At 36.0% G+C, this 21909-nt stretch overlaps 6 protein-coding genes across 7 annotated transcripts; 4 read left to right on the top strand and 2 right to left on the bottom strand.

Moving 5' to 3' along the window:
• Positions 1-1657: 1657 nt before the first annotated feature.
• Positions 1658-3237, bottom strand: LOC102614485 (uncharacterized). The gene is made up of 4 exons (XM_006467405.4): positions 2660-3237; positions 2401-2541; positions 2216-2299; positions 1658-2111 (listed from the first exon to the last, which is right to left on the bottom strand). Exons 1-4 carry the CDS (start codon positions 3140-3142, stop codon positions 2004-2006), a joined length of 816 nt encoding a protein of 271 aa, XP_006467468.2. The 5' UTR covers positions 3143-3237; the 3' UTR covers positions 1658-2003.
• Positions 3238-3688: 451 nt separating this feature from the next.
• Positions 3689-5701, top strand: LOC102614771 (uncharacterized). Its single transcript, XM_006467406.4, has 4 exons — positions 3689-4127; positions 4313-4459; positions 5146-5223; positions 5311-5701. The coding sequence occupies exons 1-4, from the start codon at positions 3771-3773 to the stop codon at positions 5515-5517; spliced, it is 789 nt and encodes a 262-aa protein (XP_006467469.1). The 5' UTR covers positions 3689-3770; the 3' UTR covers positions 5518-5701.
• A 1713-nt stretch (positions 5702-7414) lies between these two features.
• Positions 7415-10935, top strand: LOC102614591 (probable hexosyltransferase MUCI70). Its single transcript, XM_006468127.3, has 4 exons — positions 7415-7667; positions 8150-8353; positions 8498-9055; positions 10234-10935. The coding sequence occupies exons 1-4, from the start codon at positions 7415-7417 to the stop codon at positions 10587-10589; spliced, it is 1371 nt and encodes a 456-aa protein (XP_006468190.1). The 3' UTR covers positions 10590-10935.
• Positions 10936-11306: 371 nt separating this feature from the next.
• Positions 11307-14764, top strand: LOC102615077 (probable hexosyltransferase MUCI70). 2 transcript variants are annotated; one of them, XM_025094586.2, is made up of 4 exons: positions 11307-11663; positions 11998-12201; positions 12444-13004; positions 13421-13719. In XM_025094586.2, exons 1-4 carry the CDS (start codon positions 11411-11413, stop codon positions 13438-13440), a joined length of 1038 nt encoding a protein of 345 aa, XP_024950354.1. In that variant the 5' UTR covers positions 11307-11410; the 3' UTR covers positions 13441-13719. The 2 variants fall into 2 exon arrangements, with proteins under 2 accessions (XP_024950354.1, XP_006467470.1); XM_006467407.4 differs by lacking the exon at positions 13421-13719 and adding an exon at positions 13990-14764 and having other exon boundaries at positions 11310-11663.
• A 1108-nt stretch (positions 14765-15872) lies between these two features.
• Positions 15873-16578, top strand: LOC102615359 (hypothetical protein). Its single transcript, XM_006467408.4, has one exon. It carries the CDS (start codon positions 15937-15939, stop codon positions 16369-16371), a length of 435 nt encoding a protein of 144 aa, XP_006467471.1. The 5' UTR covers positions 15873-15936; the 3' UTR covers positions 16372-16578.
• Positions 16579-16767: 189 nt separating this feature from the next.
• On the bottom strand, positions 16768-20685 carry LOC102615651 (nuclear intron maturase 1, mitochondrial). The gene is made up of 2 exons (XM_006467409.4): positions 18195-20685; positions 16768-18110 (listed from the first exon to the last, which is right to left on the bottom strand). Exon 1 carries the CDS (start codon positions 20554-20556, stop codon positions 18463-18465), a length of 2094 nt encoding a protein of 697 aa, XP_006467472.1. The 5' UTR covers positions 20557-20685; the 3' UTR covers positions 16768-18110; positions 18195-18462.
• Between the last annotated feature and the right edge of the window lie 1224 nt (positions 20686-21909).

Below are 21909 nucleotides of genomic sequence, written 5' to 3'. Positions count from 1 at the left end.
TGCATGGCATTTTCTTTTATACGTTCACATATTTCTCTTACTTCGATCAAGTTGATTGACTTTTTGACCTAATTTTACCAAGTAGCTAAAAAATGGCATTGTGTCGTTGGCTGATTGGAAATGAGGAAAAGAAGAAATTAAAAAAAAAGTTGCAAAGTAATTAACCAATTATAGATTATTTTAGTGAAATTGTGAATTTTCTTTTTAAATAAAAGGCAAGACATGGTTAATGTTTCATTTTGAAGGAATCTTGAAAGAGAGAAATGAACATGTCACGTATACACAATATATAATTAAGTCAAAAGCAAAAAAAAAAAAAAAAAAACACATCGTTACGTTATCCGTTATCAGTCATGGGTTATCTATTCAACTGAAAGAAAAGAACACAGATGAATAGAGTGAGGAAAAATGTTGTCCGGATACGTGTATGCGGGAAACTGAAGTGTTAACCATATATCCACCGAGGTAACCAACAAACTCTTTTATTACGTTGGAAGCATACGGCAGACTGAAGTGAACTGAATGAAGAATTTTAGATCTGACTTGACACGTTAGCATGCCACGCGCTGTTAAGTTGAGCTGACACTTGCTTAGTTCGGTGCACGTAGGTACATGTTAGTGCCCAAAAAAATGCCTCGAATTTAGTTTACATGATGATGATATCAAGTTGGTTTGATTTCGGTTCATGGCCACCAAAAATAGATGCGCTAAATAAATGATATAATAATATATTATGGTTCATTCAAAAAATATATATATATATATTATGGTTGTTTTGGTGATACTATTATAGCATTTTTACCATTCGCCGCACATGCACTGATAAGAGGAACCGACAGTCTGGAAGGAGTGCAATACGGGCCACGCCGAAGCCCACCCATCACGTGTACCGGCCCAGCCGTGGCTCATTCATTGGGTGCTTCGTCATCGCACCGAGTGGTTTTCATGGCTGGGCCTCGTGTAAGCCACGACCAACGAGAATGATTTTTATTTCTGTTTCTTTTTTTTTTTTCTTTTTTTAACTCTAATCTGACGCTGTGGCGCATGGGAAATGGAAACCTAAAATCAGGCTTCCCTTTGCATGTGCCAGTAAAATGTAAATTTTGTGCCAAAACATAATCTACGTGGTAGTGCGTGTGAGCCCAGAAGATCGCTTTATCACTCCGGACTGAAACATCAGACTAGAAACCTCGGGACAATTTTCTTATATTTTATTTGCTTGTTTCTTTGTCCAATCAATTAAAAAATAAATTAAAACATGCGATAATCAAAATAAAATAGCTCACGTCATTAGGATGTCAGCATTAGACCAGCACTTCGTTTGCATTGCACCAAGACCTTGTGTTAAAATGGGGAGAGATTCAGAGCTCGTTGGGGATTGATTTTGAAATGTTCTAAAGTGATTTTAAAAAGTTAAAAAAATATTTTAATGTTTAGTAAATTTTTTAAAAAATTAAATTTTGGTAAAAAAAAAGAAAAAAAATGTAGCTTTGCAAAATTATATTTTGAAAATTAATTATATTTTTTATATATTACAATCATATTTTATAAAATTCCATGTATATCCTTTTACATATTACGAAAATTTAAAATTATCATTAGTCAATTAAGAAATAAAATCATTAAATTTAAAGAGATCATTTTATTACCAATTATATCAAGATAAAAAAATAAAAAATTAATAAAATAAAATTATTTATTACATATTAACAACAAATTTTAGTATTATTGTGGAACGTGATTTCACTAGTAGTAAAACAAGTTGTACATGTATTACGCGAAATAATGTGTCCCCCCATTACTAAAATAAAAAGTTGGATGCAACGTACCTCGGCCCAGTTTTTGGGCGGGCTTGAGTCTACATTAACGAACAATAAGGCCCATTAAGAAATTGGGCTTTGGGTGATTGCCACAGAAAATCCGTGACATTAGCTCCGTTACTCCCCTCAGCAAATGCTTTATGTTCGCTTGCATCGACAACGAGCAAGTTGTCAGCGCTTTCATTAGTGAAACCCCTTGGTAGGATCAAACTCTTCATCGTCGATGGTTTCTGCAAATTCTTCCCACCATTTCTTTGCTTCCTCCATGTTCAACATGGTATATATTATTGCCTGTTCCAGTAAAATACTAAATTGTCACTACGCAATTTATTTATTTATTTATTTTCTTCAATTTGTTCGTGATAGATAATGTAATATAGCTAAGAATTACAAACCTTGTAAAAAGGGAATCGACCGTCGGACGGGATACGTTGTTCATCCTTGAGGCAGTTGCATTCCAAGGCTTCTCTATATTTGCCCTGATTAAGCAAAATCGCGTTGAATGGTGATTATCAGAAAGGGAATATATGAAGCACAATTTTTCATTCATCTTCTTTTATTTCATATGCAAGTTGTGTACCTGGTAGATGAGAATTTCAACCAACGCCATCTCCACATTGTATGCTGGCTCAGGCTCATTCTTGCAGTCTTCATAAACTTTTTTCAACAGGGTCACCGCAAATTCAGGCTTCCCGTATTTCATTTGCTTCACTGCTTCCGCCTACAAACATATATAATTTTGAATAAAATCTAGTTATGGCTTATTTCTAATAAACATACTAATACTATACACAATTCACAAGTTTGAAGCTTTTTTTGTGGAGTTTAGAGATTAGGACCTTGATGGCATTGACATCTTCCGCGGAAGGGCCAGGAGGCACAGTGTACCTGGGCCAATAAAAGGGCTCTGCTTTACTGGACGCCAGTCTAACACTGACGTCCAAGAATGAATTCAGCGCATATCTCCCACCAATTGGGTGTGGCAACACCGACATCCTTGGAGCTTTCTGATACATTTCCATTGGACCTGCAGCAATGGCTTTCGGATTCATCCTACTACTGAAACTCATAATACCAAGAGCACACGTCAAAACCAGTGATGCCCCTACTGCCCCTTTTACAATTTTGTTATCATTTTCTGAAGGCGTTGAAGAACCGTCATGTGCACAAATCACAGGACTGAAAACCCTCCCAAATGGGCGGCGAGTTGAACCTTTTGAAAGTGAAATCCAAATTGATGAATGGCCTGATCCAAGTTTGGTTACTGGCTTAACCCTCATGGCAACTGAGGGGCAAAAGTTTAGGCAAAGCGCAGATTCCATTAAAATGGATTTTGTCACTATAGAGCAAATTTATTGCAATTTCTACGTCACTGCTACTACTTTACACAAATATAATCAATCACGTATAAAAAATATTCTTAAGGTGAATGTTGAAGTAAGGCATCATTAATTGCTTCAGACACAAGTAATTTTGCTTTACCGAAAATTAGAGGCATCTTGCTACTCGACTACAGTTTTCCCAAAAGCCTTTTTGCTTATAATTATGTGCTTAAGGGTTTTTAGACTTGGTTGTCAGCACATAGCACACGTAGTGGTCCATTTCTTCCCCAATTTCGTGGCCTAAATGCTTTTTTTCCGAAACATTATGTGAAAGATTATCAAAGAAGACAATAAAAGTTTTTTTTTTCTATTCCTTCCTACATGGGTTAGGAATAATGCTATAATATTTTGTTGAAAAGCACTTATAAGTGAGAAAACACTTGATTGGTTCCTTACTCGCATAGCAAGATTGAAATCGGAATATTACTGCTTTTTGAAAAGCTTTCTGTTACACTGCTCCTTGTCCACGTAATGATTTGGATCTCCATTTCTATTTTCTACATCTTGGTTTTGTTTCACATGGGGAGAAACTTTGTTGGTATCTTAAGAATAGGCTGACAAATTTAATATGTCTGTTTTTTCATACCCCTCAATGAGAAAAACATTGGATGACATAGCAAACTTGTTCACTAACATCACTATAAATACTAAATATGGAGCCATGGCAGTGACAGCAACACCCGTTGTCATCTTTGCCAGCTTTTATGTTGCCTGGGCTTACACAAGCCGTGCTTGGAGAAAGCATAAGAATCATGGTGTTCTTACAAGGTCTATGTCTGTTGGGGTTCTACATGGAGGCAAATTGGCCCTAGAGAGACTGATTGATTATCACCATGCACGCGCCGATGAAACATCTTTGGCAGCAGCTGAGATTGAGTTGAAGGATTTGCTTCAAGAGGCACATCCTGATTTCAAGAAGTTGCAGGTTAGCTAGGCATCTCTAAAGTGATCCCATTTTTTATTTTTTTTTTCAAATTTCTCATTAGAATGGTAAAATCTTGAGGTAAAGTAAGTTCTAATATCTAGTTTGGCTGATAATTTGTTGATTGAAAAAATGCAATTAACAATACATGTGTGTGAGTTTGAGTTGTTGCACATTTGTATTTCAAGCGAACTGTTGCAAAGCTGGAAATGAGCGGAAAAGAAGCTGAAGCAGTGACTATATTGGAAAAAGCATTGGAGAAGGCCCAAAATGAAAATAAACAGCATGAAGCTTATGAGATTCAAATGCTGCGTGAAGAAATGCTCATCTACAAGGTGATGTATGTTTCTTATGGTTAAAATTGGCAAACTAATTCAACAACAAAGCTGCAAACATTAAAAAATATGAATGCATCACTGGTTCATTTCATTTTTAACAACTCAGTATGTACAAAAAAATAATAATAATAATAATAAAAGGTTTTCTTGCACTTCCAGTAGAGCTCAGTACATTTCTTAGCTGTTAATCTCGTAGCTCAGAATGAATTTATCCGATGGTTGTCCTTGTTGCTACAGCAATATTCATTCGTCTTGGTTCTGGATTGAGCATTATCCATTCATGCTCTAGATTTTTGCGTTGCTGCTGAGTCACTTACTCTTGTCACGAGTGGTACACTACATCTGAATTTACAAGTCACCTGCCAGATTTGAGGGAGGACTGATAATGATCTGGTGTAGTTATTCGCATTGAGGCAAATCATCAAACACTTTGCTGACTTTATCAAACACCTTGCACAGTCCAAAGATCCAGTGAACTTTCAAATGTATTTATAATCCAAAAATGCTAATTTTGATTTCTTTATTAATTCGGCAAACCACATGTTATGCTTTAATCGTAATCTCTGCTTCACAGTCTAATGACAAATTTGTGTAAATGGATAAGCTCCATCTTCTCTTTTCTTATATATTGTACTCCCAGCTGGGTCTGAGGATTTTAAATCAGTTTGGTACGTTGTTTATAGGGGGATTTTGAAAAGGCTCTCCACTGCAAGTGTTTAGATGAAGAGGACATTTCTGATGCTCGACGTCCGCTGTATAAGGTGAATTTACTTCTCTTTTCCTTAAATTAGTGCGAGAGCCATAAAATTTTCTCACGTATTAGAACTTGTGCTCGTTAAAATTTTCAGGCAATCATTAACGTGATTTTAGAGCAACCCAAAGAAGCATTCTCAAATTGGGAACAATTTAACGAGATGCAAAGTAATTTCCTATGGCCTCCGGATCAGCAAGATGCCCAACTCTATGAAGTCATCGACGACTTTGATAAGTTTGTGAACGTGGTCAATTTGCTCAAACGTGACATCCAAGAGACAAGTAAGAGGAAGAACAAGTAACCAGAGCTATTTGTGTTACCTGTCGATTTGCTCACCATTTTGGTAACAGAACAGATCAATGTCATTATTAGATGATTCTACTGCACTTGTAATCAATAAGAGTTCTGTACAAACAATATCGTACAAATAACAATTAATAATAATTTTAATCCGCCTGCCTCTGTTAGCAAAGGTTTTACATGTAGATTCATGGGGCTTCCTAATTTTCGATTTTCTTTACTAATTTGTAGATTTTTTTTTCTTATCTTTTTATATTTTAATAAAATTCACACCAGGGAAAAAATTATTTAAGATGTTAATATATATATATAAAAGAGCAATGCCATATATTTTAACATCTAAGTCTTAATTTGGATTCCAATTAATGCGGCATTCATCTATTAAATGGTGGTTAAATAATTTTACTAATTATGAAATCAATCATTCAATAAATGAGTGACATTAGGGTTTAAGTTGAAACTTAATTATTAGATCCCTAATATTATTGTATATATGCTGTACAAACTAACATGATATAATACTATTAGTAGAATTAAAAGCCATGGTAGGACCTAGGATAAATATTTATTTAATTCCTATATTTTGACTGAGTTCCCGTTTAGTTCCTACATTTTAAAAAATAGATCAAAATATCCCTGCAATTAGATATGTTATGTTCTTATCTTTTTTTTTTTTTTGAGTGATGATAGAGTCACAAACTCTTGTACAAACTGATGTGTTATTAATTCATTAGTTGAATGAAAATACAAAATAACGAAAATAAATTATGTGGGCTAAGAGATATTTAATTCAACCAATTTTATTATACCACATCAGTTTGTACAAGAGTTTGTGATTGTACCATTACTCTTTTTTTTTTTCTCTTACAATAATATTCTTGCAACAACATTCTTGGTATTAATTAATTTACCTATAAAAAATTAATCAAAGAATTAACCAATAATTATTTATTATCAAATTAACCAATAAATATTAATATGATAGAAATAGTTCTTTTTTTTAATAAATTTGCTACAAATCTTGTTAATAATTATTTATAAATAAATTAATATCAGCCGCAATTAAAGCAATATTTAATATTCTTGCAATAATCTTACTAATAATTATTTTTATAAAAAGAAATTTAATAAACTAATCATAAAAGTAAAATAATAATATATGAGTTAATACAAAATTTTATGTCATTTTTAAGATTAATTTGATAAATTAATATTTTTTATTAATATCCTCAAGAATATTGTTGTAAGGATATTATTGTAAAACAATAAAATAAAATAAAATAAGGGTATAAGTGTAACATATTTTACAGTAGATATATCTTGAGGTAATTTTTTTTTTTGATATAGGGATTAAATAGATACTTAACTCAATATATTAATGATTTATATAAGATTGTTCGTCGCTATTCATGTAAATATATCAGCTGCTCAATCAATATTAATAATGCATTGAAGATACATGGGCGTATTAGAGGTAGGAGAATGCAGCAAGCAGTAACCTCAGTTATAAATTATTTAATTCCCTTATAAATGAAATTGTATCATTATGAGAGAAATATGATGCAAAGCGTATTGGATTAAAAAAGGAAAATCCGTAATTGAAAGAAAAAATATACATATGATCAATAGACGTGACAAATATAAGTGTCGTGTTTTCAATCATAATAGATAGATACAAGTAAAGATATCTTAGATAGGGCATTTAGGTAGTAGAGACCATAACAGCTTTGATGGACGTGAACTCGGAAATAAACAGATACTGAAGGCTGTCCTCGTGGCCGTACGATCTTGCTGTTAACAGAAACAGAAGGAAAGGAAAAATTAGAGGAAGAAATGATGATGAGAATGAGATCTGAGGAGGTGAAAAGGGAGTGAGTTATGGAAATGATAGATAATATATGGGGAAATACGCGCAGTACAGAACGCCACCCCTGTGCCAATCGAAGCTGTTATGTACGTCATTGTTGTATCTCTTCAGCGTTATGTTTCTTGCTCTTTACAACGCTTTGTCTCCAACGAAATGCCTCTTCAGATCATCGCCCTTTGATCCAATCCAGGCCCCTCTCTTTTCTTATCCTTCTACCTACGGAGAGCACAACCACGCTTTCCCCACTCACCGCTCCTCTTGCTCCTCTCCTGTTTACTTCTCAGGTTTTCGTTTCTTTTGTTATTTCACGTAAATGGGATTATATTTTATGATTCATGTATTGAATTACTGTTGCCCATTGATTGTTAGATAATGGGGCTTCGATTTTCCTTTTTTTCAATTATGAGTAGTTTGCATGTTATACATGTATAATTATGGCTCGTTTTTGGTCTCTGTGATCACACACTTGAATTTGGCTTTTTCTTTTCTCTTTGTTTTTTTCAAAATACGTTTGCATGTGTCGTGTACAAGGCGACCCACTTCCCTCTGTGTGAATTAATATAATATTTATTTAGCCAATAAAGTTAGTATTGGGGAATTTGACATAAGGATCAAACTTGACCATGATATTACTTCACCTAAAAACTTAAGCTTGAAATTAAGGCTTGAAATACCTTCCCAGTGCGTATTCTATGTGCTTGAACTATAAGTGCTTTTGATTGCTTCATAATGGATCGGTTGTTTAATTATTATTTTTTGTGATTAGATTATTGGCCAGTGTTGGAGGAGATCCAGAATTTGTGTAGGAATTTTTCAGCTTTTGCCCCGAATTTGAGGTATATGATGGAGGATGGTGATACTTTCGGTGGGACTTTTAGTACAAATAGGAGACTTTCATATTTTAATCATTCCAATGACAGTGAGGAGCTACCTTGTGGGTTCTTCAAGAAGTTTCCCATTAGTAATTCTGGTTAGTTCTATACTTATCAATCATCAATAATTGCTTTTTCCTTCGTTTGTTGCACTGTTTTTTAAGTTGTTGGATATAGAAAAGCACATAGATGACTTTATGTTTACATAGTTTATTCTAATATGCTTTTTTGGTGTTTTCCAGATCGAATTGAAATGGAAAATTGCAATGGAGTTGTTGTAGTATCAGCTATCTTCGATGACCATGACAAAATCCGGCAACCAAAAGGCCTTGGATCCAAAACCCTAGACAATGTATGTTTCTTCATGTTTATAGATGATGTAACCCTCAAAGGATTTCGATATCACCAATTAATTCCGAGAAAAGTCCTTGATTATAAAATAGGTGCATGGAGAATTGTTAAAGTTTCGAGGAAAAACTTATATTCTAATCCAGCAAAGAATGTAGTGATACCTAAATACTTAGTTCATAGACTATTTCCAAATTCGAAGTACAGCATTTGGATAAATGCGCAGTTGCAGCTAATGGTAGATCCATTGTTGTTGATTCATACACTTGTTGTGGCGGAGAATGTTGATATGGCAATACCGAAACATCCATTTTTTATTCATACAATGGAAGAAGCTATGGCAACTGCAAGATGGAAGAAATGGTGGGATGTTGAATCATTGCAAAGGCAAATGGAGACATATTGTAAAAATGGGTTGCAGCCATGGAGTTCCAATAAGCCCTATCCTACAGGTATTTACAGTTGTTCAATCTTCAAGCCCATGGTTCTCCATTTGATAATTTAATTACCTCCTTTTTATTTTTTTCTATTTTTCTTTCATGTATTTTGTTTGAAGTATGCCTAAATTTGTAATTCAATACCTGTTAAAAGTTCACAATAGTTTTGGGTCAAAATCACAAGTCCACTTAAATTAAGTAGGGAATTCATTTACAGTGATGCATGATGTCTTTTATTAGAAGAGTATTAAGAGTGGTGCCCATCTCATTGATGTGCTTTGTTTAACCGGCGAATGATTGCTGCTTGGTTCATTAGCATTGAAGTTTCTTTAAAATCATCTGTAAAAGCACATCTCTTCAGTTTATTTTCAGAGATCAATCCATGAGCTGCACTTTATTATATGATACTGATTAGGTTCCGAAACTAGGAAGCTGGGATTACTTTAGGTAGCAAAATACTGAGTGAACTTGCTGGTTCAAGTGCCTGTGAAGTAATATCAGAAGGAGAAGAAGAGCTTGTAATCCCCTACCTCTCATACTAATATTCCTTTCCATTTTACTTCTATTATATTTGGGGTGCATTTGAGATTAAAATCACTAGCTGTAAATTATAAGTAGGTGGGCAGTCAATAAACATTAGCGATCAAGTAAAATTAAGTTCTTACTAAAAACTTACTTTTAAAATAGAACATCAATTACAAATGAGTTTTAGTATTAGTAGTGCTGAACAAGTAATTAGTGAAACTAATAAAATTGGGAAAAATTAGGGCCCAAACCTCAAGTTGCACATGTTTTTTAGCATTTTAGCATATTCCTTCTCCTCATGCATTGTTCTTTTGCCAAAAAAACAGGACAAAAGAAAATGACAGAGAATCCTCCCTAAATCTTTTTTTTTTTTTTGTTTCCTCTAATTAAAATAGACCCAACTTCGCCACCTACTTCTACATCAAAGTTGACTGCGGTCTTGAAAACCAAATAATACCAAATCATTGCTTTCACAAAAGCAAATTGTTGCTTATCTTATGATATCAAAATTAAAATTGAAATGTCTCCAATTGCATACATTAATTCATTTGATTTGGTATCTGCACATGAATGATCTTGCTTGTGATTGATGAATTATCCATGACTTTATTCAAGCACTAGTTTCCAATTAAAAATGAAAGTGATGATGTTAATCTATGTGTTAGCAGATGTTCCAAATACTGCTATAATCCTGAGGAAGCATGGACTGAGCAACAATCTATTCTCCTGCCTTTTGTACAATGAGTTGGAAGCATTTAATCCGAGAGACCAACTGCCTTTCGCATATGTGAGAGACTTGATGAGCCCCAAGCTCAAATTGAACATGTTCGAGGAGGAGGTACTTGAGCAGATAGCTGCAGAATACAGGCACAATCTGAAAAGAGTTCGGAGCAGTATCAGGGATGAAGAAAGTTACACAACCCAAAGGACCAAAAGGGCGAGGAGCGATTTGATTGTTAATAGCAGCTGTTGTAGCAGGTGCCAGAATTATCTTTCAGAAGTGTGGGATGAAGCCCATAAATGATTTTAGTCTCGAATTAACTGTTATGTAGAGAGAGAAGGGAAAAAAAAAAGAAAAGAAAAAAGAAGCAAAAGCTAACTAACCAACGAACTTTCACAGGGAATAGCTGACAAAAATGACAGGTAGGCAGAGAGAATAGTTGTTTTCTTAATCATTGTTTAGTTGTTTAAGGGCATGCTAAGTTTAATTTAAGTGGCTGTGGGTGATCATTGTTTTGAAGACTAGTTGTCATTTATTTTTGTTTTATTTTGGCTCCACTAGTTGCTAGAAGACACGAACACAGCATATGTTTTAGCTTTGATTCTGCTGCCCTACTGTAAATAGGCTGAAGCGAGCTAATTTTATTGTCCTGTTTCATTATATTTCCCCCACTGGCCACTGCTACCGTCCATTTATGACTCTCGGTTTCCAATTTCCATCCAGTTGGAATCAAGTTTTGATCAAAAGGAGGAAATTTTTTTTTTTTTAAAAAAAAAGGAATATAGGGAAATTTTAGTGTACAATCAAAAGTACATTACATGTCATTATTTAATTAATTGGATTTTTAGGAAAGCCTCTATTGAAAATTTACTGTTACAACTTACTGGTTTACAACTGGATGCGGGAAAGTAAAAAAAATATATATATTGTATTCGGTCAAAACGATATATATTGTATTCGGTCGTCATGTAAAATCTTAAAGCGTACGGCTCATTAGACTGTAACCGAAACAAACAGGAAAAAGTGAAGAAACCAAAGCTTTGAAAACGACACGTGATATGATAAGATTGATATACATGAAAAGGGATGAAAGTTGAGGAAACTCATGAAAACGGTGAATCTTTATGGGGAAGACAACTCCTTGCAAAATTCCTCTGCTCTTCCAATCAAAACTCCTCTGTTTCTCTCTGCTTTATCTCGCCTCTACTCTGTTTTTTGCTCTTCGTAATTCTCTCTCTCCTTCGCAATGCGGCTTCAAGGACCCACCCTTTGATCCAATTCAGACTCCCTTATTCACGTATCCTCATTCTTATGGAGAGCACAAGTACGCTCTCCCTGCTCGCCGCTCTTCTTGCTCATCTTCAGTCCTCTTCTCAGGTTTTAATTTTTCTCTCATCTCATTCTCTGTGAAATTGTGAGCTCAGATTATCAGCTTTGGTGACTTAATTGTAAGTTTCTCATAGTTGTTTTTTGTGCTAATGCTGAGTGGGCACTATCAGTCTGACCATTGATACTACGATTCTAAGATGAATTTTTTTTTCCCCTGTTGTAATCAGTTTCTGTTTTTGTTTCTGATTATGAATTTGAATGAATGTTAATGTGTTCTTCTGTGATGGGTTAGTTTGTTATTCCGAACAAGATTATTGCGTTTCTTTTTCCTCATTTTTTCTTTCTTGATAATGAATTGTTTGGTAATTTGGTTTCTCTTCAGATTATAAGGTGGTATTCAAGGAAATCCAAGACTTATGTGGAAATTCTTCAGCTTTTCCGCCGGTTTTGAAGTATATGCAGGGGAATGCTGATAGTTTTGGTGGACATTTCGGCACAAAAAAGAGCATAGCTTATTTTGATCATCAGAATAACAGTTTAGATCTTCCTTGTGGGTTCTTCAAGAAGTTTCCTATAAGTGACTCTGGTTAGTTTCAAATTGTTTCTTTTTCAAGAATGTTCCTATTTGCTCTACTTGTTGAAATCTTTTTGCGTTCAGTATGAACAACCACCGAGATGACTTGATCTTGATGAATAGTTTCCATATCTTTTTCACTTGAAGAACTGTTTATGAAATTCATTTATAGTCAAACATGAATGAGCTTTTACATTTTAATTTTTCTAATATATTTCTTTCTCTGTACTTCTATATTCATCTATGAGTTTCAGATAGGACTGCAATGGAAAATTGCCATGGCGTTGTTGTAGTCTCAGCTATTTTCAATAACCACGACAAAATCCGGCAACCAAGAGGCCTAGGATCCAAAACCTTAGAAACTGTATGTTTCTTCATGTTTGTGGATGACACAACCCTCAAAGGGCTCGAACATCACCATTTAATATATGAAAAATCCAACGAATTTAAAATCGGCGCTTGGAGAATTGTAAAAGTTTCAAGCAAGAATTTGTATGAGAATCCAGCTATGAATGGAGTGATACCTAAATACTTGGTTCATAGATTATTCCCAAACTCAAAGTTCAGCATTTGGGTAGACGCAAAGTTGCAGCTAACGGCTGATCCATTGCTGTTGATCCATGCACTTGTTGTCTCGGAGAACGTGGATATGGCAATATCGAAACATCCATTTTTTATTCATACTATGGAAGAAGCTATGGCAACTGCAAGGTGGAAGAAATGGCGAGATGTCAATGCATTGCTGATGCAAATGGAGACATATTGTGAGAATGGATTGCAGCCATGGAGTTCCAATAAACTGCCCTATCCCTCAGGTAACTAAATTTAATTAATTCATACTTCCAAGTGATTTGTTTTCCAAGAAGTGTTAAAATCAAGATGAAATGCTATCATTTCATATCTGTTTCCGTGGCATATGAAGACACACAGAATCCCTTGTTAGGGATAAAGTCACCCCCGTAATTGACAATAGAAACTTTACATAATGCCAATTCATTGATGTGCTTTAGCAAGTCAATGATGACTGCCCAGTGCTGCTTAATTAGTGTTGAAGTTTCTTCAAAACACATCTTTTAGCCCATTCGTCATCGAGGTACTCTTTTCTCTGTGTAAAGGAACTGAGTATTCATCAAGTTACTGGGTAACTTTTTATTTGAGCGAAGGTAAGTGGACTCGGCATAGATTGACCATTGAAAGGTCTATTATTAATTTTGAAGTCAGTGATTTGTAGGGGAAGCAACTGGAGTCTAGAGGTGAAATATTTTAAGCCCAGCATAGCCAAGCAGCTAGAACGAGAATAGCATTTCAGCTTCAGCATCACTAATTTCTTGCAGTATAATAGAGTTCCATTATTTTTCTTTTATTAAAGTTAAGTAGACTAGACCGAACTTCACTGCTCCACCTAATACACCTAGCCGTAGTGTGTGGGATAACATAACATGCCTTGTATTGTACATAAAGTGAATTGTGGTCCTTGAAGGACAAATAAACGTTTAAACGTTTTAATAATTGATGTTGGTCCATAGAGCATATTGCGCTTTTATCGTGTATACGTCGCAGTTTTTCAAAATATCGAATTGAGTGTCTAAGTTTCTTGCATGCATATATGCGTGAACTTCATTTTGTTTGGGATCTGCAACCGCAAGCAAATGCATCTCATTGTTTATTTTATATTGCATGCATGTGGCAGGTGATCAATTATTGATATGTAACCTAATTCGTTTAAAAAAATTTTGAATTGTCTTAGCCGTGCAATTAAAAATGAAAATGATGGGTGTTTTTAATAATATGTATCGGCAGATGTACCAGATAGTGCTCTAATACTGAGGAAGCATGGACTGAGGAGCAATCTATTTTCATGCCTTATGTTCAGTGAATTGGAAGCATTTAATCCAAGAGACCAACTGGCTTTTGCATACGTGAGAGATAACATGAGCCCCAAGCTCAAATTGAACATGTTTGAGGAGCAAGTGTTTGAGGATATTGCCGTTGAGTATAGGCACAGTCTTAAAAGAGTTGGGATCGGTGCCAATGAAGAAGGATCTAAGGCCAGCAACGGCAAAGGAACCAAAAGGGCAAGCCATGAATTGTTGTTTATTAATGGCAGCAGCTGTAGCAGTTGCCAGAATTATCTTTTGAAAATGTGGGGTAGTTAAATCCCGTTATTGACTTTGTCTCTGACTAAAAGTTACAAATAGAAAAGCAAAGAAAGAAAGAAAGAAAGAAAATCTATCTAGCGAACTTTTCACAAGAGAGGAGAAAAGCTGACAAACAAATGAACGATAACAGGTTGGCAGGAAATTGTTCTTTTTAGTATAATTCTTTGCTTGATTAAACAGCAGAGCAAAGCAAGCATATTATTTGAAGAAAAGGGTATTTGGTCTGAGGATGCAAGACACAAATACGAGCCGTCTGATCGGCCAGTGGCTTTGAGTTTGGGTAACATGTGTGTATTGATGAGGGTTATTTACTTTTAAATATTTAGAAATAGATTCAAATTTAAATATTTGGAAATAGGTTCATTCTCATTTTTATCATATGGGTAAACAAATATATATTTAAAGAGTAAAATTAATAGAGCTTTTTGGAGATGCTCTTAGTTGAAAAAAAGTGTATTTGGTCTAAGAATGAAAGAGATAAATACGAGCCGTCTGATCGGCTAGTGGCTTCGAGTTTGAGTAGTCTGTGTGTGTTGATGAGGGTTATTTACTTTTAAATATTTAGAAATAGGTTCAAATTTAAGTATCTAAATTCTACCAAGAAAATAGTTTTTATTTTTTCTTTTAATGTGTATTTTCAGATCATATAGGCCATCTAGCACTTAAAAGCTATGGTCCATATTTTAAGGACCTGATCAGAATTTGTTAGTAATATAAGTTAGGCATCTACATAATGCAAACAAACTACATATGTATGTGTATGAGCAAAAGAAGCTTGCTTCACATGTCATCCTTGAAATATGGTGTGAGAAAGATCATGCACCTCTCACATTGGCACCTTTCAATGTGAATATATATAATTTTTGTTCACTCACGCCTCTTGTGCTGCGCATTTCCATCAGCCAATGGCGGAACTATCTACTACTGTCATATGTCATTAATGCAAGAGCCAACAGCATCATGCCACGTATGTTTGTCTTTGTCCATCATCACTCAACTATCACCACCCAGCACCAACACCGATCTCACCCAAATTACAAATTTCATTTATACATCTTCATCTACAATATTATTTTAATCTCTATTTAATCAATTTCAGCACGCATCAACCCATGGATTTTATTGGATATGTAAATACGAGCAGTCTCATTCTCATACAGATAGTTCACCCACCCCTCCCTATTGCCTCAATTTTTATTTCAAGAAATTGGAATGACCGAAAGAATTCTCTTTAAAATAGTTGCGTATACAAAAAAATAAAAATCCAATTCTTGTTTAAAAGGTTGAATTTGTTCGCCGAAATGGAACGCGCACATGCATTACATTACATAGAGGTGAGAGTTGGGCGGTACCGTGGTAGGCACCGAAACAACTAAAACAATTAATTAAATGACGTTCAAGCCTTCGGGTTGTGTAGAGAGAGAGAGAGAGAGAAAAAAAAGGGGGGAATAATAACTGTCTACAAGCCCATTTTGGTACTTTCGAAAGAGCATGAAATTTATACTATAAATACATACCCAATTTGTCTCATGATTTCACAAAGACAGAAGAAGAACGAAAGAAAGAAAGAAAGAAAGAAAGTAAGAAAATGGCGCAACAGCAACTGATAGCAAACAACCAAGAGGGAGCAGAGATCTATCATGGGGAGTCCATTTGCAAGCAAAAATCTCACGAGCTTTTGGCCGAAATCAACCTCCCGAAAGGGCTTCTCCCCTTGAACGACCTCGTTGAGGTGGGTTATAATCGCGCTACTGGGTTCGTTTGGTTGAAGCAGAAGAAGCGGACGGAGCACAAGTTCCGCTCCATCGGAAGGAATGTGTCGTACGATACGGAAGTGACGGGTTTTGTTGAGGACCGTCGGATGCGTAGACTCACTGGAGTCAAAAGTAAGGAGCTCTTGATCTGGGTTTCAATTTCTGATATCTATACTGACGCTCCGGATTCCAAGAAAATCACCTTTGCTAATTCTACTGGGCTCGCTCGGTCGTTTCCTATCTCCGCCTTTGAGCTCGATGAGAATTAGCACTGGCAGCAGTTTATTTGGTTACATGTGTCGTGTGTTCGTGTTAGTATTGTTCTCGCCGGCTCTATCGGGATGGGATTCTCTAAATAAATGTTTTATGATATCCTTTATTTAGACATGTTGATTTTTGTTATGAATTATAAATTAATTGAACGTCAGATATTCAAACTGTCATAAATTTTAGATTTCAGATGTTTTATTTTTTAATCTTATGCATATATATTGGGTTTCTTATAAAGGAAGAGAAATATATTTCTATGTATATTGGTCACTTAACTTTCCCTAACAGATGTTACGTTAGATTTTAGTAATTTTATGTATTGGGTTTCTTAGGAAGGAAGAGAAATATATTTCTATGTACATTGGCCACTTAACTTTGCTTGTTAAGTCTTCTCAAAAAAAAAAAAAAAAAGACTTTGCTTGTTAAGTAACTGATTAGCGTCTGTTGTCAACTTTGACGAGAGAATCCAAGGCTGGTTTCCTGGCGTGAAATGGCAGCAAAATTCGGAATGTGAATATATGCTGCGGTCTCATTAATTCATTATTCAAACAAATCAACAAATTAATGGAAAATTCAATCAGCGATTTTTAATCTTTTTAATTTTTTTTTTTAAAAAAAAAACTTAGGACTCTGCGAAAAGACAAGTGTTGTATGACGCCCAATTTAGAGCACAGATAAGAAATGTCGCATGAAAAAATATAGTGGGTACCAAGAACAAGATGATGTTTTTATTTGGGCCATCGTTCCTGATATACCACGCTTCAGGCACCTAGTGGCTTCTCGGCAACATTTGACCTCGACAATTGATAACTGATAAGCATGATGTGAAAAACCAAGGTTACGTAAAACAAAATAAGCAAAGGCCGATGCCGTAGGATTCGAAGCATTGTTTTATTTGTTTCAGTTTGTGAGTGTTCCCTCGCAATTCATAATATTAATCACTTGCTATGTGTCTTCTTGATAAATCTGTCGTGATAATACAAAAGATGTAAATTTAATTGAAGAAACATGCAAGCAGTCGCGTAAAGAGTGATCAAATACAAGTAGTTCCCAACGCAACCACAAATGCACTCATGCAAGTGCAGTTAAACACATTTGTAAACCACACCTCATTACAAGTTTCATCCAATAACTTGCTCACCAAACAACCACAAATGAAGTCTATAACTACCCATCGATATCCGCTCATACACTAACATAGCGGCTTAACTAATTGAAAGTAACAGTGATGAAGCTAAGATTTACCATTGTGAAGCTCTCTGTAAGCAAGAAGCTTGTGAAATTCTTGGGAGTCATCCCTTTCCAACCATGGCATTGTTTGGCTATTACAGATCATTTGGGTTTTATTTGAGGAAAGTGTAAGAAGCAGGAGCAGCACAAATATTAAGCCCATTAACCGGATAGTCCCCTATGGAACCAAAATTGTGGGGAAAGTTACTCGAGAAATGCAACTTGCATTGAGGGTAAAAAGGTATTCATTTGGACCGGCATTTCCGATGTATTCATCGAAGATCCTTCTTCCAGAAAGATCAACTTTAAGGCCTCTAGTGGCCCGTCCCATCCTTCCCAATTCAAGCATTTGAACATGAAGATGATGAGGATGTTGGCAGGAAGAATTCAAGAAGTGTTCTAAGGAAATAAATCGAGCATAAATTTAACTTAGCATGCAGGTTTGCAGAGTTTACTCAGTTCTACTTGGAAGGGTTTCCCACACCAGTGGTCGAGATAGAACAATCACCTAGTAATCTGTTTGTTAGCTATAGTTTAATATGAAAATAACAAAAACTTCAGATCTTGATGGTTCACACAAGTTGGGGATTACCTGATTGGCACTAGCTTTCAAGATTTGCACCGTGACAACACAAATCTGATCTAGCTGATCTGTTATTTCTGGAATAAGTTCACCTACAAGCATTTACCGCTCTGTAATCACATATATGGTGTTCAACTCCAGTGGATATAAAACCATTTTCTAATGTCCTTATGTCCAATCTTTTATTTGCTTTTCACTTCCTCGGCAAGTTTAGACTATGGTTGATTATCCATGTAGTTTGACTCCAAGTCCGGGATCAAGTATATCCTAAAATATATCAAAGTGCCCCATCAATTTTCTCTGCGTCATTTGTTGTTACTGTATCATCATGAGACAGATATCTCCAGACTCCCACAGTCTTAAAATCCCAAACAATCTCTGATATCTGATCTTGAGGCAAGCACAAACCATCATGTTTTATTGACTTATGCAAGTCACAAAAGAATTTTGGGTCTTGGAGTCTTATATACTCATGCAAAACCCGCTCATGACCAGGCACCCAGTTCCGAGGGAATGGAGAGTAATCACATGACGGAATCAAAGACATGTGCGAGAACTGGACACGTTCAATTGCATCAGCAAGTCCCCTCCTCACAAGATCAGAATATTCAGGTTCAGAATTGCTGCTCCTCTCCCTCAATGGACGGCTGAGATCACGAGAAGCTTTCTTATACACTTTGGCACGAGACTTCAGTCTATACCTAGCAGCATAAAGTTTAGCCAAGGAACTACGAATCACATAAGCACAAAAGGCAACGATTTTCTTTCTATTATCCGCATATCTATACCAATCAGCCATAGTCTCAAGAAACTTATTCATCTGTGAATTACTATGAGCTTGACTGGAGTACAACATAGGAATACAAGGCAATGGCTCGGGATCCCGATCGCCCTTGAGTAACTGAAGCCGCCTAAACCTGCGAATACATTGCTGCAAGCTAGCAGTAACAGAAAGCATGGTCCCTACACCCTTCTTGCTAACAACTTTGCCACCAGTTCCTACGAACCTAAGAGTGGGATGTATCATTCTCCGACAAATTATATGATCTAAGAACTGAATTCCCCTACTTATATGTTCAATATCCACTTTTGTGTCATCCAATCTTGTTCCAAATCTTCTCTCGCAAAACTCAATTATTTCTTCCCTCAATTGGACAGCATCCTCTCTAGACCCTCGAATACCAACCAAAAAATGGCCACCATATCGAACATAATCCATTTTCTTTGTCTTCTCATTCTCACTCAACGGAACAAACTCCGGCCAAGCAGGGTTATGACAACCATCATTTATTGAATCTTTCCATACTGAATCAAGCTTATTAGGCTTAAAGAACTTAACAATTTTTTCCTCCATCATTTGATCCAATTCATTAAGACATACATTAGCTAGCAAAGGACTCAAAATTCCACAATGACCATAACAAGGTACCTTAGCCGCCTCTTCAGGCGCAAAATGAAAGAATGTTCTTAACCAATAAGGATCTGGTTTTGGTTCATTAGCTTTCAGGATCGTCTTCTTCTTCTTCCTCTTCTTTCTCTTACGTAATAACCCTTCACAATTACCATCACTTTTAATTCTGCTATTACTAGAATCTTTGAGTGCTGATTTAATCAAACTCAATACCTTCTTATCTCTAACAACATTCTCAACGCAATTTAAAATAACGTCAAATTGAACACGATCGAGAAGCTCAGTTAAATCACCTTTCAGAAACCACACGTAGCCAGCGAAGTTACTTCTGATGGTTCTTATAACCGTATGGGCGTTTCTTCCAGGCCGAAACGCGTGTGACTTGGAAGAAAACCGACTCTCGAAAACCGGTTCGAGTAGCATCAGCAAGATCTCTTGAACCACCCGGTCTTGAAACAAGGGATCTCCCGAATCGAGAAAGGCTTTGAGTTTCGTTTTCGAGAGTTTGTCCAACGGCGTGTCGTTTGGGCTGAGGAGGATTTGGTGGGATTTCTGGTGCCATCGAAAGCGGGAGCGAACGACGGCGTCTTGGAGGGAGAGGAGGGAATGGAGAGTGTTGGAGTGGAGGGAATTACGCGGAGGGAACGTGCCGGTCACGTGAGCGGCAGCGCGTTGGTAAGCGAGGACCCACAGGTCGAGCTTGGAGAGGAAGCCTGTGAGATTTGGGAAGGAAAATGTGGCTGGTGAAGAGAAGGTTTTGACCCAAAGTGAGAGGAGGATTTCTATTGGGTCTTGTCTGAGGAGGGTGTAGGGATCCTTGTGTTGCTGTTGGCTCTCGCTTTGATTTTGCTGATTGTGGGTTTTTGTTTGGGTTTGGCGAGTGGAGGAGATTGTAGAGCAGAAACAGAGAGCGCGATAGGAAATGGAGGGAAGGTGTTTGATGGGTGTTCTCAGTGACATTTTGTTTCCCTGTTCATGCTTTAATTTTCATTCGATTTTCGAACAAGCAGCATTTTGAACTCTGATGAACTGAGCTTCGCAAATTACACGCCTGTCTCGTTCTCCAGTTACTTGGCCTTTGACCTTTTTCGTTAAACAAAATGACTTCTATGCCCTCTTCAAAACTTACTTTTGAAAACGGAATGTGAACCTAAACGTGATGGAAATTAATATGACCTGACCATTATGGTGATTTCACGACTTTATCTTTCACTTACAAAATGCAAATGCGGGACAACGCGTGTGGTCGCAGATTCGGAAACTTCAACCAACGCAGGGAAGAAATCATAAGTATAACTATGTGATTTCATCTGATCATATCTCAGTGAAACTTGAACTCCATTCAATTACAGGCTTCAGTACATGAAGCTTGCTAGCCATTACATATTTACATCAATTAATTAATTCTTTAAAATTAAAATTAGCTTCCGCATGCCGGCCTAAGTGGGGCTATATGTACATCTATATATATTAATTTAAGGAGAGCAGCCAGCTATTCCCAAATAACAAATACTAAACAAGATTTTGCATGCAATGCAGTACACGCTACGAAAATGTCCATCGCTCATGAAAAAAAGTGCCCTCCAAACGATGCAAACTCACATGCCACCGTCCAAATATTCCGCAACGCTCGTGGGAAATTAACACACACACGCACGGACGCAATACATCTTCACTAATAGCAGATGTCAAAGCAACAGACATCTCCGTATAACATCTATCGCATTTTAGGCAGATCATTAATGCTTTGAAGTCTGAATTTAAATGTGTAAAAATATTCAGGAATAACATTCCAGTCAAAATTGTTCATCGAAACTTGACCATCCGATCTATTTTTATAATTAATAATTGTTTGTACCGTCGTCTCGTCATATCTCAAATTTGCCTAGACTTAATTTTAACCAAACAACAACACAGTTACAAAAGAGAGAATGCACCAAAATTAACTTACTGCAAGAAGAAGAAATAACCGTTAATTATTTATGAAAGAAGTACTCCTAGTACTATACAATAATTGTTGACATTATTGGAAAAACGAGAAACAAACAAAACAAGAGAAAAGATTAGAACTCAACTCAACTGCGTATATTTTTTTCATTAATACTCAATTCATCTTTGGACTATTATTACGCTCAGTATCCTTTATTATTACAAGACCAACAAAACTTTTTGACGATTAGTCAAAGAAGAGAGGGACAAGAAAAACGAGAAGAAATTAAACCAAGAGAACGAACCATGCATCTTGATAATGTATATGTTTGTGTTAACAGGGCGAGTTACATCCTGTGTAGGCTTACACTGTAATTAAGATAG

Source organism: Citrus sinensis, chromosome 2 (assembly GCF_022201045.2).
Source record: "Citrus sinensis cultivar Valencia sweet orange chromosome 2, DVS_A1.0, whole genome shotgun sequence".
NCBI lineage: Eukaryota > Viridiplantae > Streptophyta > Magnoliopsida > Sapindales > Rutaceae > Citrus > Citrus sinensis.
The sequence above is the reverse complement of the archived record's forward strand: the minus strand, read 5'-3'. Positions and strand labels throughout refer to the sequence as shown.

Coding starts and splice junctions, on each gene's coding strand:
- LOC102615359 (XM_006467408.4), top strand. CDS start 15,937: ATGGCGCAACAGCAACTGATAGCAAACAACCAAGAGGGAGCAGAGATC.
- LOC102614771 (XM_006467406.4), top strand. CDS start 3,771: ATGTCTGTTTTTTCATACCCCTCAATGAGAAAAACATTGGATGACATA. Junction 4,460..5,145: donor AAGAAATGCTCATCTACAAG/GTGATGTATGTT, acceptor CGTTGTTTATAG/GGGGATTTTGAAAAGGCTCT. Junction 5,224..5,310: donor CTCGACGTCCGCTGTATAAG/GTGAATTTACTT, acceptor TAAAATTTTCAG/GCAATCATTAACGTGATTTT.
- LOC102614485 (XM_006467405.4), bottom strand. CDS start 3,142: ATGGAATCTGCGCTTTGCCTAAACTTTTGCCCCTCAGTTGCCATGAGG. Junction 2,542..2,659: donor AAGATGTCAATGCCATCAAG/GTCCTAATCTCT, acceptor ATATGTTTGTAG/GCGGAAGCAGTGAAGCAAAT. Junction 2,300..2,400: donor TTGAAATTCTCATCTACCAG/GTACACAACTTG, acceptor TTGCTTAATCAG/GGCAAATATAGAGAAGCCTT.
- LOC102614591 (XM_006468127.3), top strand. CDS start 7,415: ATGGGGAAATACGCGCAGTACAGAACGCCACCCCTGTGCCAATCGAAG. Junction 7,668..8,149: donor CTCTCCTGTTTACTTCTCAG/GTTTTCGTTTCT, acceptor TTTTGTGATTAG/ATTATTGGCCAGTGTTGGAG. Junction 9,056..10,233: donor CAATAAGCCCTATCCTACAG/GTATTTACAGTT, acceptor ATGTGTTAGCAG/ATGTTCCAAATACTGCTATA.
- LOC102615077 (XM_006467407.4), top strand. CDS start 11,411: ATGGGGAAGACAACTCCTTGCAAAATTCCTCTGCTCTTCCAATCAAAA. Junction 12,202..12,443: donor GTTTCCTATAAGTGACTCTG/GTTAGTTTCAAA, acceptor TATGAGTTTCAG/ATAGGACTGCAATGGAAAAT. Junction 13,005..13,989: donor TAAACTGCCCTATCCCTCAG/GTAACTAAATTT, acceptor ATGTATCGGCAG/ATGTACCAGATAGTGCTCTA.
- LOC102615651 (XM_006467409.4), bottom strand. CDS start 20,556: ATGTCACTGAGAACACCCATCAAACACCTTCCCTCCATTTCCTATCGC.